At 40.3% G+C, this 15,419-nt stretch overlaps 3 protein-coding genes across 3 annotated transcripts; 1 reads left to right on the top strand and 2 right to left on the bottom strand.

Moving 5' to 3' along the window:
* Positions 1-1,410: 1,410 nt before the first annotated feature.
* Positions 1,411-2,442, bottom strand: MELLADRAFT_88689 (uncharacterized protein; the record flags this gene model as incomplete). Its single annotated transcript, XM_007412001.1, has 4 exons — positions 1,411-1,733; positions 1,819-1,915; positions 1,986-2,136; positions 2,213-2,442. The coding sequence occupies 4 exons, from the start codon at positions 2,440-2,442 to the stop codon at positions 1,411-1,413; spliced, it is 801 nt and encodes a 266-aa protein (XP_007412063.1).
* A 285-nt stretch (positions 2,443-2,727) lies between these two features.
* On the top strand, positions 2,728-4,729 carry MELLADRAFT_108298 (uncharacterized protein; the record flags this gene model as incomplete). The annotated part of the gene is made up of 8 exons (XM_007412043.1): positions 2,728-2,760; positions 2,847-3,101; positions 3,198-3,335; positions 3,407-3,656; positions 3,722-3,870; positions 3,974-4,014; positions 4,199-4,377; positions 4,458-4,729. 8 exons carry the CDS (start codon positions 2,728-2,730, stop codon positions 4,727-4,729), a joined length of 1,317 nt encoding a protein of 438 aa, XP_007412105.1.
* Positions 4,730-7,020: 2,291 nt separating this feature from the next.
* On the bottom strand, positions 7,021-7,541 carry MELLADRAFT_108297 (uncharacterized protein; the record flags this gene model as incomplete). Its single annotated transcript, XM_007412000.1, has 2 exons — positions 7,021-7,181; positions 7,295-7,541. The coding sequence occupies 2 exons, from the start codon at positions 7,539-7,541 to the stop codon at positions 7,021-7,023; spliced, it is 408 nt and encodes a 135-aa protein (XP_007412062.1).
* Positions 7,542-15,419: the final 7,878 nt, after the last annotated feature.

The following is a 15,419-nucleotide window of genomic DNA, read 5'->3' as shown; positions in this document are numbered from 1 at the left end:
ACAAGCAGACGCAAAAAGTTTACGTCACCCCGGGCCCCGACCAGCTTGATTCTGCAGTACACTCTTGGGTTAGTGAACTGGTCGGGCCCAGGGGGTGACGTAAACTTTTTGCGTCTGCTTGTACAAGTTTATGTTAATGTTTTTGTATGGGATTATGTGTGTATCATCTCTAATTTGTTTGAGTGTTGATGCTCTTAGATTAGTTATTGCAAGTTGAAGTGTCAATCAATACCATTCAATGTTGTTGTTAATCTTTTCTACTGTCATTTTTTCTCTCTAGATAATGTATTTGTATCATTGTTGTCTTGTCTCAATCTAAATCTCTTTCCTCATCTTTTGCAAAGGGAGTGAGTTGTATCGCATTGCCTTCAAAGTCTTATCTTACTGATATTCTTATGTGTTATAGGCCTCCATAAGATCTTTAGCCACAAGCCTTTGAGCTCATAGTTTTGTTTCTCACTTTAACTACTGCCTCCTGACTTTGAGGGATTTTCTTTTCACCTTCCATATTTTACTATCAGTACCTTATTCTTAATGATGTGTTCTGCTTTATTTCTTTTTAAGTTGTGTGTTGGTGTTCATTTGATTTGTAGCAGCTTCAACTAAAGTCAATTGAAGACATTTGCGTGTGATATTCATGATATGAAAAACAGTAAGGCTTGTTGTCTTTTGCAACAAGAAGTTTGTCAATCAAAATTTGTTCAGTTATAAAATTACCGCCTTTATCAAGCCATTTGTCATCAGCAGTAGAAATGTTTTTGCCAGTGTCTTGGCAAGTTTCAATATTGGCTTTTTTGAGGTGTCTTTCAGTTTGAAGCCCTTTCTCGAGTGATAGGAGCTTGTGCTCCTCCAAGTTTTGATCAGATGAAACAGCAGCAGGAAGGAGGGGAGTTGGTGCTACATGGATGATGTTGCCAATCTTTGTGGCATGTATGGGATTATGGTGGTCAACTTTGAGGGGCTCAACCGCCGGGGAAGGGGTTTCTGAATCATTCATGTTTGGTTTTGTTTGTGATTGAAGCTTACCCTTCTGAAGCTATGCTTTTTGGCTACAGAGATCCGCTTTTTCAAAGTTTGACCTATGCATTCTGGCATAATTATACAAGAAACCTAGCCTTGGGCCCGGGCCAAGTTTGAGAAGCCCTGGCCTATACAAAATGACTAAATATGCAATTGCATGGGTTCGATTGTATACGTTCAATACGAGCTTAGAGGGACGCAAACAAAGTTGAGCTTGGGAAATAGATACATGCTTAACCAAGCCATAACGCAACATTTGCAAGACACCAGGACAGTTATTGACATACAAAGGAAACAAAGATAACTAGACTTTTCGAATTCAAGCAATGAACTTTGTTCAACTTTTGATTCAAGCACACAAGATTCCAGCCACCAAGAGTTTAGAGTAGTTCACTTTCTTCCTTTCTTCTTCTTAGAAGAACCTGGTGGTTTTGAACTAGGTTTTTGAGCGGAAGTTTTGTTTGTCTTTTTTGACTCGATGGATTTTGAATTTGAATCATTTGATGGGATTTCATCTGTTGTAATCTCTGGAGCTTGAGAATCGGCAGCTTCTAAGACTCCATGTGAGACTGCTGGTGAATTGTATGGAAGTCTCAAGGAGATCAGAGGCAATGGTCCACTGATTCTGTCATCAATTGTAGGTGGCGGTAGATTTAATCGCTTTGATTCAAGTGGTCGCAAAAGAGTACCGAGTCGACAGAGAAGCGTATATTCTAGTCCGATTGAAGCACAGATTGAGATAATCAATATAAATCATTGTCTCTGATTGAAGGTAATCCATTCTCAATCGAGACTCACTATCTTTGATGGACCTAACAGTCGGTTTTCCTCCTTTCTTGATCAAAACTTTCACTCGACCTGGGTTCTGCCAATCCGAAGGATGGGTCTTGTCATTCTACTAAAGATACTCAAAATTGAATTGGCTTGTTTTCCAAATATGAGTCTTCAAAGAACAATAAGCTGACCTCTAATTGAGCTGGAAATCCGATTTGACTACAAACTTGTTGAATATGATGAGCTAATGGCCACCGTAGTGAGTACTTCAAGCTAACTCGTCTTCCACCTGTCTTATATGGTACTTTAGCATCTAAATAGATCGGATAAATGGTTTCCCAACTGTGTAATCCAAGAGGCAGTTATTATCTCTCTCTGGCTCTTGGGGTATATAAAAGGTTTTAAGAGAAATACTAACTTTTTCCATCTGGTTCTATCAGGTTCTCGTTTCTCTTGTGGCATCATTCCCATCCCACTACTTCCACCCATCATCCCACTGAACATACTGGCCAGATCCGCCATATTGGGTGGTACGGATCCCGAGGCCATCGGATGTGGTAGAGAACTTCCAGGTATGGCGGATGAAGATGATGCTTCTACGAGTGGAAAATCGAAATCGTCAACATCCTCTGGTGCAATTGGTGCCATCTCTAGTCGTAGGTAGTTGTGTGAATACGTAGATTCGATCGACTTCTCTTGCCCTCACCACCTAATCCGGCCCTATGTATTCCATTTTCTGACCTTCGGGGTAGCCCCGGGCCTCGATTTGGGGCCCGACCATTGTGGATGCTCTAAGGTGTAAGCTGGTGTAAGTCCCTCTGGGACTTAAGTTATTGTCTCAGTCTGAAATCAAAAAAAGTTGATTAATTCTGGTTAATTTTTTTCCCCTTCGGAACATCAACAGACATCAACAGCTTCTGAAGTACAAAAAAGATGGCAGCCCAGATCGAACATCGTACGTTGGAAGTGGGTACACTGCAGATAAAAAATCGCCAACCTTTCCTTCCATCAAGCGTCCTGATCCGGCTTCCCTTTTGATCTTCACCTTCCAGATCAACGGTTGCTTTAAACGATTTACCGTCCTTGTGAAGTCCAGAAAGACGATTGATGTGACGGCCTTCCTACCTAGAATAGAAGATCCAAGTCGCAGTTATGAATTTAAGCTGAAGAGTCGAAATAATGATTCAACAACGGCAGCGGGGCAGCTGGCGGTGGAGTCGAGTGAAGGTGACCAACGCGAGTTGGTTCTCCATCTGAGCAAGACCTTCCGCGAGACTTATAGTCCTGCATGGGGGTTGCTGCTGCAAGTCAGTCTAGTTTAACATTGGTATACTTATAGTCGCCTTTTTCGTGACATTAAAGCGGCGTTTGTTTGCGTGTGGATCGATTTTACACCTCTTCAGTTTGGCATTATTCGCGCGGGCAACTTCCAAGCCTTTCACCTGTCGTCTCTTGAATCCAAAGACTCGGCCGGATGGAAGACTACTGTTATTGGGAAAGCGTCAGATATAGTGAGCTGGTTCGATGGTATAAGTGTTCATGTGAGTATCTGAGCTCCCTCTTGCTGGCTCAAGTTGAACATCGAGCGGCTTTTACTAAATGGTGATCACAGGATTCTCTTTACTTCAAAGCACGGCTATTCCATCCGGAAGCTTCAATTGATGTTAAAGCCTTGATTAGTCAGCGCCGTGAGTTAGATGACCTGCGGAGAGCGATGCGTCGAATGCGCACTACATTTGAAGCCCTCCAACGACCCTCAATCGACATCACTCGTCTAGTCTTTCATCCCAAGCGTAAAGGAACTGTCAAGAATCTATATGTTCCAAGTCATATACTCACTCGGTTTGATTACTTTCAATCATGTAAGCTTCACCTCGGCAATCCGACCTAGCCTCACAACCCCTGATCTGTATGGGAACTTTCCTAGTGCATTCACAAAAATATTCTGAAACCGCACAAACAGACGATTCACTGCCTCCATTGAATGAAGCGACGCGACAAGGTGGTGAAGGGTTCATCTACGAAGATTCTGATGATGAATGGGATATTGATGACGATCCTCGCGAGCCCCTAAACGTATACTCACATCAATTTTGCATTTTCTACCATACCAAGGTTCCTCAGTTCCAGCTTGAGAACGCATTAATTTGATAATTGTTATTTGGATATGTGATTACAGACCGATACATTTCAGGCTACCATCCATGTCATGGACACATCGTCAGTCTTTACATTTTCATATGTATCACGGCGTCAACTCAAACTCAATGTCATCGCACAGTCGACGAACCTATCAGGCATTCATAGATTATGCATTTTGCGGGTGAGCGGAAATCAAAACTTCAGGTTGAATACAGATTGCTGAATGTCTGAACCTGTCAATCCAATTCTTTCTTGCGACTAGGGCTTTGTACTTTGCACCTCCCCAATCTGCGTACCGCAAATTTGTGCTAGAGTGTAAACCCGGCGATGTGCCAATTCCTCCATGGCATGAGTGGGCCGAGGATAATATTACATCTCATACCATCGTACCTGAGTACAAAACTCCCACAAGCCCCAAGAGCTTATACAGAATGGCCGATAGTAAGCACAGTCCGACATCATGTACTTGAATCAAGCCCCCTCTTTGAATCTCTCTGACAGATCTCTCTGACGGTTATCAGTGTTGATGATTCCTGAACTGAAAGATGTATGCCGAGAACAGATCTTCGATTGCTTAAACATCGAAAATGTGGTATCGGAGATTCTGAGCCCACTTTTTCAGCATTATCAAGAATTGCGTATATCTGGCTATGAATTTATACAAAAGAACTGGGACTCAGTTGTGCAAAGAGGTGAAATGAGTCGTATACTTACAAATCTCTCGAGTGAGGAGGCAGTTCTTGTCAACGAGACCATGTTGAAAGTCCTCACATGTGGTGTACCTAAAGGGTAATACGAGGTTTTCTGCTTTGATCTCAAGTCATGTTCACTTTATACTTGTCTGATATCTTTTTGACGCAATTCTGTCTCGCTAAAATACAATCGAGCTACATTCACGTGCATGTTAACTACATACTCTCAATCTTTAGCACTGTATGTACTATGTTGTAAAAATATGTTGTTTGTTAAATTTTGAAGCACCATGCACCCAGAGATTGGACAAATAAGGTATCTTGACAAGTGCTGACTCTGGGATACGCTATCTGCTCATTTTTGGTACCAATTGACAAATGGATAAGAAACCTGACAATGGGATCATCAGGTGATTTGCTTATTGTTGTGTTTTGATAGGTACTGGCTCTGATCATAATGTACTGTTTATGTGAGTCTGGCAATTCTCAGAACCAGATATTGTGAAGGAATGCTCTTTCACTTTTGACAATTATGCAGATGCTTACTCCAGTTCAAAATTCTGTGTTGCAAAATCTTCACTTTGCAGGCTTTTGGCAACCCATTTTGGAGCAGCTTGGAGATATCCCTCACATAAAACTGAGATGGTGCTTTCTTAGACCTTGGGGAGATGATTGAGAGATAAATTCTGTTTGGATGACAATCAAACATTAATCAAAGGGCTAAAGTCACAAGTTGAAAGACAGACTTGTTCTAGCTTACCCATTTTTGATCACATCAATGTGAAGGCTAGATCTAAGGGTTTGTTGACAAAGATTGAGATCACCTCCAAAAGGTCTCATGATTGATAATGAGATTGTTGGATGAGTAATACAATAGTATCTCTTCTGAATAATCTAAGTACAACTCTGATCTGTGACATGTTTATACATAGGTGTCATCTAGTATGTGTAACAATTCATAACACAAAGAGCCTTTACACCACTGGGGCATTCTGTGTCAAATGATTGCATCACCAAGTCTTAATTTGCTCATTGTCTCACATTGGCCTGTGGGTGGGCTGCCCAGAGCAGCTTTGAGCCCAGCCTGTTATGAAATGCCTCCAGACTGGCCACCTCTGCCCTTGGTCCACCAGGGGCCTAGCTCTGGCCGTTGTTTGACCACAGATCAATCACAACACCACCAAGTGACACCACCACCAGTCACAAACACCAGTCCATCACACCATGTTCACCCCTTTCACAACTGCCACCATGAACAGCTCAACCCAACTCATTTGATTGAACCCTCCCCCATATAAGTTGCTTGCCACCCTACTCACCTGGTCTTTTTCATCAATAGTGTGCTGACCACGAGTTGTAGATTTTCTTGGGAAGAAAAAACCCCCACTGGACCAGGTTATTGATGCACTGTATCACAGACTCCAGCTACTAGTCACTGGCAGGGAAGAGACTACCACTGACTTCAAGAAGATTGCAAGCAAATTTCAATATGTTTTCAATAAAATTTCAACATAACTTCAACTGGACCTAAGAGCCAGCACAAGTGACATGGGTGCATTATATGCAGGGGATCTCTGATAACATGCAATCAATTGTGGGCTCAGTTCACTTTTGATTTTTCTCCAGCCTTCAATTTGTCACAACAAAATTCTTCAAGTCATGTCAAGATTCAACAAACAGATGTTTGATGACAATAACAACGAACAAGTGATCATGTATAAAATATATCACAAATTTAACATGCATATTGATCTTACTTCAGACAATTTAACCTGCTCAAATGCATACCCGCACAGCTGCATAATGCACGATAATGCATAGAAAAAATCTTGAATATTGAGGCTTTTTACTGCCAAATTTAACAACAGAATTGCATAACCCGTCAAAATGCAAAGCAAAGGTCCGCCACCAACACCACCGGCGCTCCGCTCCGCTTCGCTATATCTCAAAAATTCATGAGCGGAGCGATTCACACTATGATAAAACGCTAATCACCCCGCTATCTTTTTGGAAGCGCTATGACTCCTGAGAGCGGTGCAATTGTTGAGGTCGCTCCGCTCCGCTATGGGAAAATTTAACGTTCAAAAGTGCCTAAAAGCACTGTCAGGAATCTTTTACATAGAAAGGACACACACACCCAAGTATTCAAACAAAAAAATTACCCAGAACCATTAAAAAAGTAAAACCCAAAGCATTAGAAAATGCACAATTTGTGTATTTTCTTTTGATGAAAAGAATAAGCTAACCTGACAAAGTAATTGATAAGATCTAGTCTCTCTCCAACCTTCAATCCTGGCCAAATTCGCACTCACCTCACGTTTCATCAGACTTTCATCCAAAAACACAGGTCCAGATCTTAACATTTTAATCTTCTCTTCCAACGTGTTTGTATTCAAATACAAACACGTTGGAAGGCAATTGGTTTTGTATTTGGTGAAATTGAAGATGTACCCAAATGATCTTCTCCCCATCTATAAGCTACTCTTACAAACCTACTCACATAATCTTTACACCTAGCTCGGATGATTGGTTCACCTAAATGCGAAGTAATAGCTGAGATAATATGAAGAAAACAAATAACACATCCAACCAAACTTATGTGAGTCATTCATGGTATCTCCTCTCTTGAAATAAGATCATCCCACTTCAAATCATGAATAAAATACATACATCATCCATAAAACTATGATTCACTGAGTCTCTGACCAACTCATTCTTAGCACCAGTAAGAGTAGCATGAGAAAGCACGACCCCACCAATCACCAGCGTAGTCTTTGAGCCATCTTCTAAACCTCCACCACCACCACCCCCAGTTTTTGTTGTACTATTAGCCAAATTAGTAGATGCAACTCCAGTAGTCAAGGTCATTTCAGTTAAAGATCTTTCAGGTGGGATAGGTGAAAATGATCTCATGGGTTGAGACAACATTGTAATCTTGCCTGTCTCAATATTACAAAACACATCCCATGCTTCTGTATGTGATTTAAAAATTGGATTTGTAACACCAGATATATAACCAGGACTAGATCAAAAAAACAGGGAAAGGAAAGAGAAGAGAAGAGAAAGAAGTCAATCTTTTAAAAATCAATAACTTTTGCGGTTCTCCCGCAAACCACTTGATTTTGAGTCCATTGACAAGCTGAACCTCCTGTCTACAATGTTTCATAGCACATCACATACATAGCTAGTCTTTGTGAGATTCTACATAGCTACCTATGTGGAACTCTTACAGAGGACTGTGAGGGCTGGGTGCTCTTTGTAGGAGTACTCAGTTCTCACTAAAGGGTAAATGGTAGGTTTCTTAATTTTAACTTCTTTATTTCAAATATGTAGTAGGTACAAATTGAAGTAAAGAAGGAAAAAGAAAGAGAAAAAAAAGGACTGACAGTCTGTTTGGACAAATCCAGACAGACTTCAGTTAATTGACTCCTGAAGAGGAGATTTAGTAATTATAATAAGATGTTATTATAATAAATGAAGGTTGGATCCTGGACCTTCCTTTAGTCTTTATTGTAACAGATCAAAGAGTGATTTAGTTCACCAATCTGGTTGTTCTTAAAGTCACCAACTTGGAGTTATTCTTAAGGTCACCAGCCTGAATTTCTTCTTAAGGTCACTAGCCTGGAGTTGTTGGAGGTCACTAGCCTTGATTGGGTTTCTACTTAGGGGAAGTAGAGGATCCAGAGGGGAATGAAGAATTGTGTTACCTACTTTCAATCAGGAAGCTGATTAAAGTTGATGAAGCTTATCACTAGTCTTATTTGTATAAGACTTTTGATATTTACTTCAGTTGAACTTTAATTGTTCTTTAAAAGTAGTGGGTAATAATTGCTTGGGGGTCTTTTCCTGAAGGCTGAGAGAGGAGGGGTTTATATACTCTCCTCTCTAAACCTAACTGTAGTGATATTTGTTATTATCACTACATTGGTTCAGGGTTATTCATTAACATATAGTGATGATTGTTACTAGTGATGCTTAGTTACATATACATGTTATGTGTGATATGTAATATAAGCATTTAACTCTTGACACTGAGTTATGAGGTGTAAATGGTGATTTATTACATATTACACGTTGTTTTACAGGTTCAGGTATATGTAATAAAGGTTTTGATACATTGTATTACATGTTACATACAGTTTATATTCAGTATGTAGCATGTAATTGATTTTATACATAGGGTTTTTACTGTTACAGGTTAGTTTTGGGTACATGTATATGTACTCAGGGCTGACAAGGACATAGCATGTTTTAATGACAAGCTAACACCCTACTACCTCAATTAAGTTTGAAGAACTGGGGACCAGCTTTCAAATGAACTGACAATTGATTGATCTCAAGCAGACTTGTGAAATTTATGGCTGTTTTTATATTGCAAAATCCTGTCTCCAACATCTTGGGCCAAATTTCAGGTGTTGTTACAGGTTGTTATTTGATGATTTGTCACCTATATTTTTAGTACATTGAACAATACCTGTGTGTAAAATACAAAAAAATACTCATCATGGAGCTCCAACATCTGCAAATCAGATGCGCATTTTCTTAGATTTTTTGCTCTCCTCTGGGTGTCTCAGGATTTTTCTATGTGAATACTTTTCTTTACCGCCCGGAAAAGATTATGTTTCTTGTAGTGCATCTGAAGGATCTGTGTCAGTTGCTGATCTCTCCAGAGACAATGATCAGATGGTGTTTGCTGTGGAAGTTGAAGTAAATTAAATTGTGAAGACAAGAACACAGTAAAGATGAACGGGTTGATGTGAGGATTGGCCAAGGAGCCAGATGACCATGGCAAGCTGGTGCAAGGAGAAAGGGGAGCTGTGCTACAGCCAATGAAGACAAGCTAAATCAAATAAATAAAGGACTGCTTTGATGGTTGATTCAAAGTAATAAAAGCTCACCAGGCTCTGGAACTGCTTAATGGAGCATTGGACAACATGAGTTGGGTGGATAAGGGCAAGATTCTACATGAACACAAGATTAATGAGACATGTGCATCAAATTGCAAACAACACAAATAACTCACTGGTCTCTACTCATACTTTGATCATGAGGGCCTGGTAGCTACAAGTCCAAACCAAAGGTGATATTGATCTTAATTGATTGATTTGGCCATTGGCAGGCCTGAAGGGTCATTCATCCAAACAAGGGAAATGAGATATTTGAATGAGTGAAATCAGTGAAATGTAGGGAAAAGCTTATGGGATGGAGTAGTGGTGGGACATTCTTTGGTGGACCATGATGCATACTTGTCTCTTGCTTGAGAAATTGGGATTTTGGTGCTTTTTGAGTTTCCCATTTGATCCTGAGGGTCACACTTTATGGTCCTTGGAGGTAGCAATAAAAATGTGGTTGACAAAATTTGTGGCTGGCTTTTGTTTAAAAAAGTTGGTGGGTGAATGAATGACAAACCCAAAGATTGTGATGTCCAACCAGTGAAGGATTCCTGAGGTGGAGTCAAGTGACCTGTGAAAATGGTTTATAAGTCATGAGTTGTTTGGGTAGTATTGAACTGTGCTGCCAAACAACCCATAGGTCTATTGAACCAATTCTTCTGACCTAGGCCACCAGGTTAGAGTTGGCCTGCAGACACCACCTGTACAGGCCTGTATTGACTGTATTTAGGTGGTGGTGGCAGACAAACAAGGAAAGAATTTTTTTAATCATGCCACAAAAAAGCAGAACAGTTGTACACAAAGTTACCGCCAAATAAGCAACTGGGTGTATGTTCCAAGTTTTTTGGTAAGTGGGCTAGGTTTCAGCCTGAGCCCCAACCCAAAAAACAAGGGTAATGGCCCACCCACACCCCAAACCAGCCCCCCCTGCACCCTATGGAATACATATAGAGTCATACCAACATCAAAACATGACATGGATTTTACATGTAATTTTTCCATGTCATGTTTGTTTGAAATTCACTCTTGAGCCAAATACCGTCCGACATGACTCATACCGACACACATCGACATGGATTTTTGATTCAAAAAACCGTGTTGTAACATGAGTCATGGCGGATGGTCTGACGGCGGGGAAGTGTCATACCAACCATAAACATGACACCATACTACATCTCATAGCTTTGCCCAATCCTGCCCGATCCACCACTGATATCCAATACATAGTTTTAATAAATCAAATCATCCTAAACAGCATTTAGTCACAATGTATTTCATTTTGAAAATTTGAAATTCAAAATGAACTTTCAAAGCCAGTTCCTGTCTGAAGTACCTTCTAAATCACCAACTCCAACTTTTCATCTTTCACTTTTGTTTCTTTAGGTAAGTCTTTCAACTCCCATCTTTGAAGTACTCACAATATTCAACTTGGAACTGATTTGATTTGACTCAAATTGATTTAGTTCATCATTGAACTGTTTTCTTCCTCATGTATAGTCATCTTCACTGATAGGTTCAACAACTTTACATGGATTATCTTTGTTTTTGGATTTATACTTCTCTTTGTGATTAGATAAGAAAATGTTAACTCAACTTGAATCAACCCAATTCGATTCTTTCCATTCAATTCAACCCAAAACAATCATTTTGATATGATTCAACTGAAACAAATCATTTCCATTTGATTCAACCAAAACAACTCGTTCTCATTTGATTCTAACAATCCTTTCTATCCAAATCATCCAAAAATGACTGTTTTGATTCAATTCAACTGAATCGATTTGTTTTCATTTGATTCAACTGAATCGATTTGTTTTCATTCGATTCAACTGAATCAATTTGTTTTCATTTGATTCAACTGAATCGATTTGTTCTCATTCAATTCCACTGAAATCAATCATCTTATCATCTCATTGTCCAATCCAACCAAATTAGATTCATTTAAACTCAACTCTATCAATCTCACTTTCTTAAAAGTAATCAAACTAATTAATAATTAAATTCATCTATTTAAAACATGATAATGATGTGAGCTGAAAATTTATTCTTCATTCCATGATGGTCAGATACAAGTACACGCAGAATTTTCACAGGCCAAGTTGATAGTGGATGATGTTGTATCTTGCATGTTCATTCTTCACTTTGTGGATGTAGGACTACTTGATGTCAATACCATTCCACTATCAATTTGGTTTTGGATCATGATGATCTATGGTCACTTCATGAGGTTCAACTGTACTTGTCCTCCCCAAGACTGGGTTGGCTTCACGTACCAGAATCTTGTGGGTAGGGTTCGACGCAGACCTTATGCAAGCCTAGTCATCATTATCCAAGTGTGGGATGGAGTCGGACTCTCAAAGTGTGATGCTCTCTGACCATTAGGAGTCCTAAACTGAGGATATTTTATTTTTATGTTTTGTTAGTGATAAGAAGAAATACAAATCTCCATAACGGAAACACGGTCAAAAGAAGTTCAATGCTAATCAAGGGGGAATTCAAATAGCAATTAAGAAAAGCAAGATAAATCCTTGTAATTTCACTTGATTCATTTTTTTTCTATTACTTTAAAAGTTTGTCCCCTTTTATCACATTCTGAATTAGTTTTTTTCATATACTTCAAGGTATAATTGTGGTTGAGATTCATAGAGTCTGAGACCACGAGTTTTCAAATAAAATGTGTAAGATATCTATGGTACAGTTCCAAAAGAGTTCAAATCTTGTCCTTCAAAAGGAGTGCCATCCCAGTTGTGATCTAACAAAGCATTACGCATGAAACAAAATGCAGCCCATATGTTAGAGTACTTAAGGTTCTCATGTGAGAGATTCAAGGTGGGCATGATGTTATCTGCAACCGATGAAAACCAATCAGGTGTGCATGTAAACAAACTATGTTTGGCAGGATAATCTTCTATGATTTGCCTATCTATGTCTTCAGCTGGGACAAGGATCAAACCATCATGTCCATCAAACAACTCTACAGGGTTTTTGTAGCAAAAGTCAGCACTGTGACAACTGGGAAGGGAGGAGTGAGGATCCTTTCTGCGCTTGCTGTGGTTGTGCCGCTCAGTGAATAGATCCAGCTGCTTCTGAATAAAAGGAATCCATAAATAAAGGAACAGAAGCCTTAAAAACAAGTGGAAGTCAGTGTTTGATGTAGAGATCATAGGAGTATCACTTACCAATCAAGTTGAATGTCAGGGTCAAAGAAACCCGCCTCAAGTGATTCAAAAAGTCTATTAACAACACCACGGTTTATATGTCGTCGCATGAGTTGGCTCCAAAAGCACTCTATCTTCTGGTTTCTAATTGATTTTGGAAACTTGTGTCTTTTCAATGCTTGGTCCTCAGGAAGTCCACTGTGAATACAAACAAATGCAGAGTGACTGGCTGCCATGGTTGCAGTCTCAGTCCCTCGATCAGTATAAAGATACTGTGGTGCACCACCATACTTCTTAACACATTGAAGATAGTAAATATCAGTATGACGGGGGTCACTATTGGTGACATGTACAAAGAGACCCAGGATGCGGCGGGACCAAGCATCAATGAAGCCGTATATCCTAATGCCCCACTTCTGGAGCTTGTCATGACCATCTGCTGACCATATATGATTAGGACCTCGACACTTAAAAGTACGGCAAACTAGGACTCTTCTTTGTCAACGTAATACTCCTTCTGGATCAATTTGCCTCAACATCTCTGCAAGACGGTCTCTGTTTGTTTGTAAAAAAGGTAAGTAAGCATCTTGTTAGAGATATTACACAGCAAAGAACACACCTATGGATGTGGACATTGTGTTCCTTGAGTAAAATGTTTTTGATGGAACAAATACCAGCTTCTTCTCCATTTTCTGACTGGATATTGGTAATAAGTTGAGCAATTTCTTCTTCTGTGTACTTTCTTTTGTCGATATCATCAACCTTACGTGTTAGGTTCATTTCTTTGCAATAACGACCCAAGGTTGATCGACTCATTTTAATATTATTCTCGTTCTTCAGGCATATGAGGATTTCTTTCATTGATTTGCCTTCATGGAAGTGTTTGCTGATGCTATTACGTGTTTCAAGCTGTGATTTGCGGAGGGGAGGCTTGGTGTTGTTGTGATTCAAAAGTTTACAATGTCAATTGATTGTTCTTTCAGTCAGTTTTATTCCTTCTTTCATGAGGTTATCTTGTATTTCTCGTATGGTCAGTCCATTGTTGAAACCAATCTCCAGTACCGCATTGATAATAGCTTTGTTGTTTTGTTTTGGCATTTTCGTGGATGAGCAAGATGAAGGAAGAAGAATGCAGATGAATTATGGATTAAAGAGGTGTTGACTGTAGAGCTGGAAGGGTGTTTAATGTGGTTATTGGAAGTTTTGGTGGTTGAGCCAATCAAGTGTTTAGTTCGGGGCTTTTTTTGAACTCTTAATTGCAAAAAATTACACATGGAACCATGTGGTGTCGTGGTGACACTTCCTGGATGGCATGATGTATGAGATGACTCATGTTACAACACGGTTTTATTGAATTGAAAATCATGTCAATGTGTGTCGGTATGAGTCATGTCGGACGGTTTTTGGCTTGAGAGTGAATTTTGAACAAACATGACATGGAAAAATTACATGTAAAATCCATGTCATGTTTTAATGTTGATATGACTCTATACATATTCCATAGCACCCAAACCCTACCCCGAACTGATCAAAACATGGCTCTCAGAAGAGGACCCCGGAAAGCTCCAGGTGAACTATCCGACGTAAAATGAATGGATTGAGGGTCGAAAAAAGGCCAACGTACCGACGAAAAAGGTATTTTTTGGGGGTTTTTCAAGCCAAAATCAGATTTTTGGAATTCAGACCTACCAACGTGACAGGTATGGATTTCTCCTGAGCCAAAGAAAAAGCCCAAAAACACTGTCTTTTGGACGTACGTACCGACCAAAAACGAATGGACAGGTCTCCTGGGAGATTTTTAGCGATTTTTGCTCTTTAAACCTACCAACGTAACCAGAATTGTTAAGCTTGATTTTCGGGTTTTTACCGCGTCACGGGGTATTGAAAAGGTCAATTGGGGTGGTTTTAGGTCGGATACTTTCCCTGGAGCTTTCCGGGGTCCTCTCAGAAGCCCCCGAACCCCTATCCCAACTGCCTAACACCCGCGGAGAACATCAGGGGTTCAAGGACTACGCCCCTCCGCCCCCAAACCCTACGGAGTCCCAAAAAGCCTGCCCAACCCCACACCGCGAGGATTTGGGGCTCGGGCCACCCTCGGGGCGTCGGTTGCGGGGCTCAGGCTGAGGTAGGTTTGAAATGTATATACAGTATCCGGCGTCTGCACAGGTGAGTATCCAAAGCAGATGGCGCTCGGAGATCTTCTGATGTGATCAATACCTGACTTGACGCTTCACTTCCTTTCATTTCTCCCTGATGTGATGCAGTTCACCGGTGTGCAGTTTGAATACAATGCGAGATGTCGAGTTCAGTTCGGAAGCGCGGCATCTCTTGTCATCCTACTTGCGCCACTTTCATCTTTACATTGAGATCACCGAAATTAAATTTGAGCCTGATCCTCACGTGATGGAGCGTGGAGGATGAAGAAGGGCTCAAAAGCCTAATCTTGGGTTATGAATGGCCATGAATAAACCCTCACTTAGGCCCTGTTTGGTATGGCTTACGCCTTTTGAAAATGCATTACTGGGTAATAGATTATGCAATGCAAAACCTGTTACGTTTTGAAATCTAGTTTCGAAATGTGTAAAAACCATTAATCACTTTTTCAAAGTGAAAAGTGATCGATGCTGTTTGGTACGTACCAAACACCATCATCCATAATCCACTGTCACGATGTCCGACTCCGAGTCCGATTCCGAAAATTCGCGATCAACCATTTCCTCGGTTGAATACTCGTCATCCAT

This window comes from Melampsora larici-populina (assembly GCF_000204055.1).
Source record: "Melampsora larici-populina 98AG31 unplaced genomic scaffold MELLAscaffold_28, whole genome shotgun sequence".
Lineage (NCBI taxonomy): Eukaryota > Fungi > Basidiomycota > Pucciniomycetes > Pucciniales > Melampsoraceae > Melampsora > Melampsora laricis-populina.
This window is presented reverse-complemented; position numbering and strand designations above follow the sequence as displayed.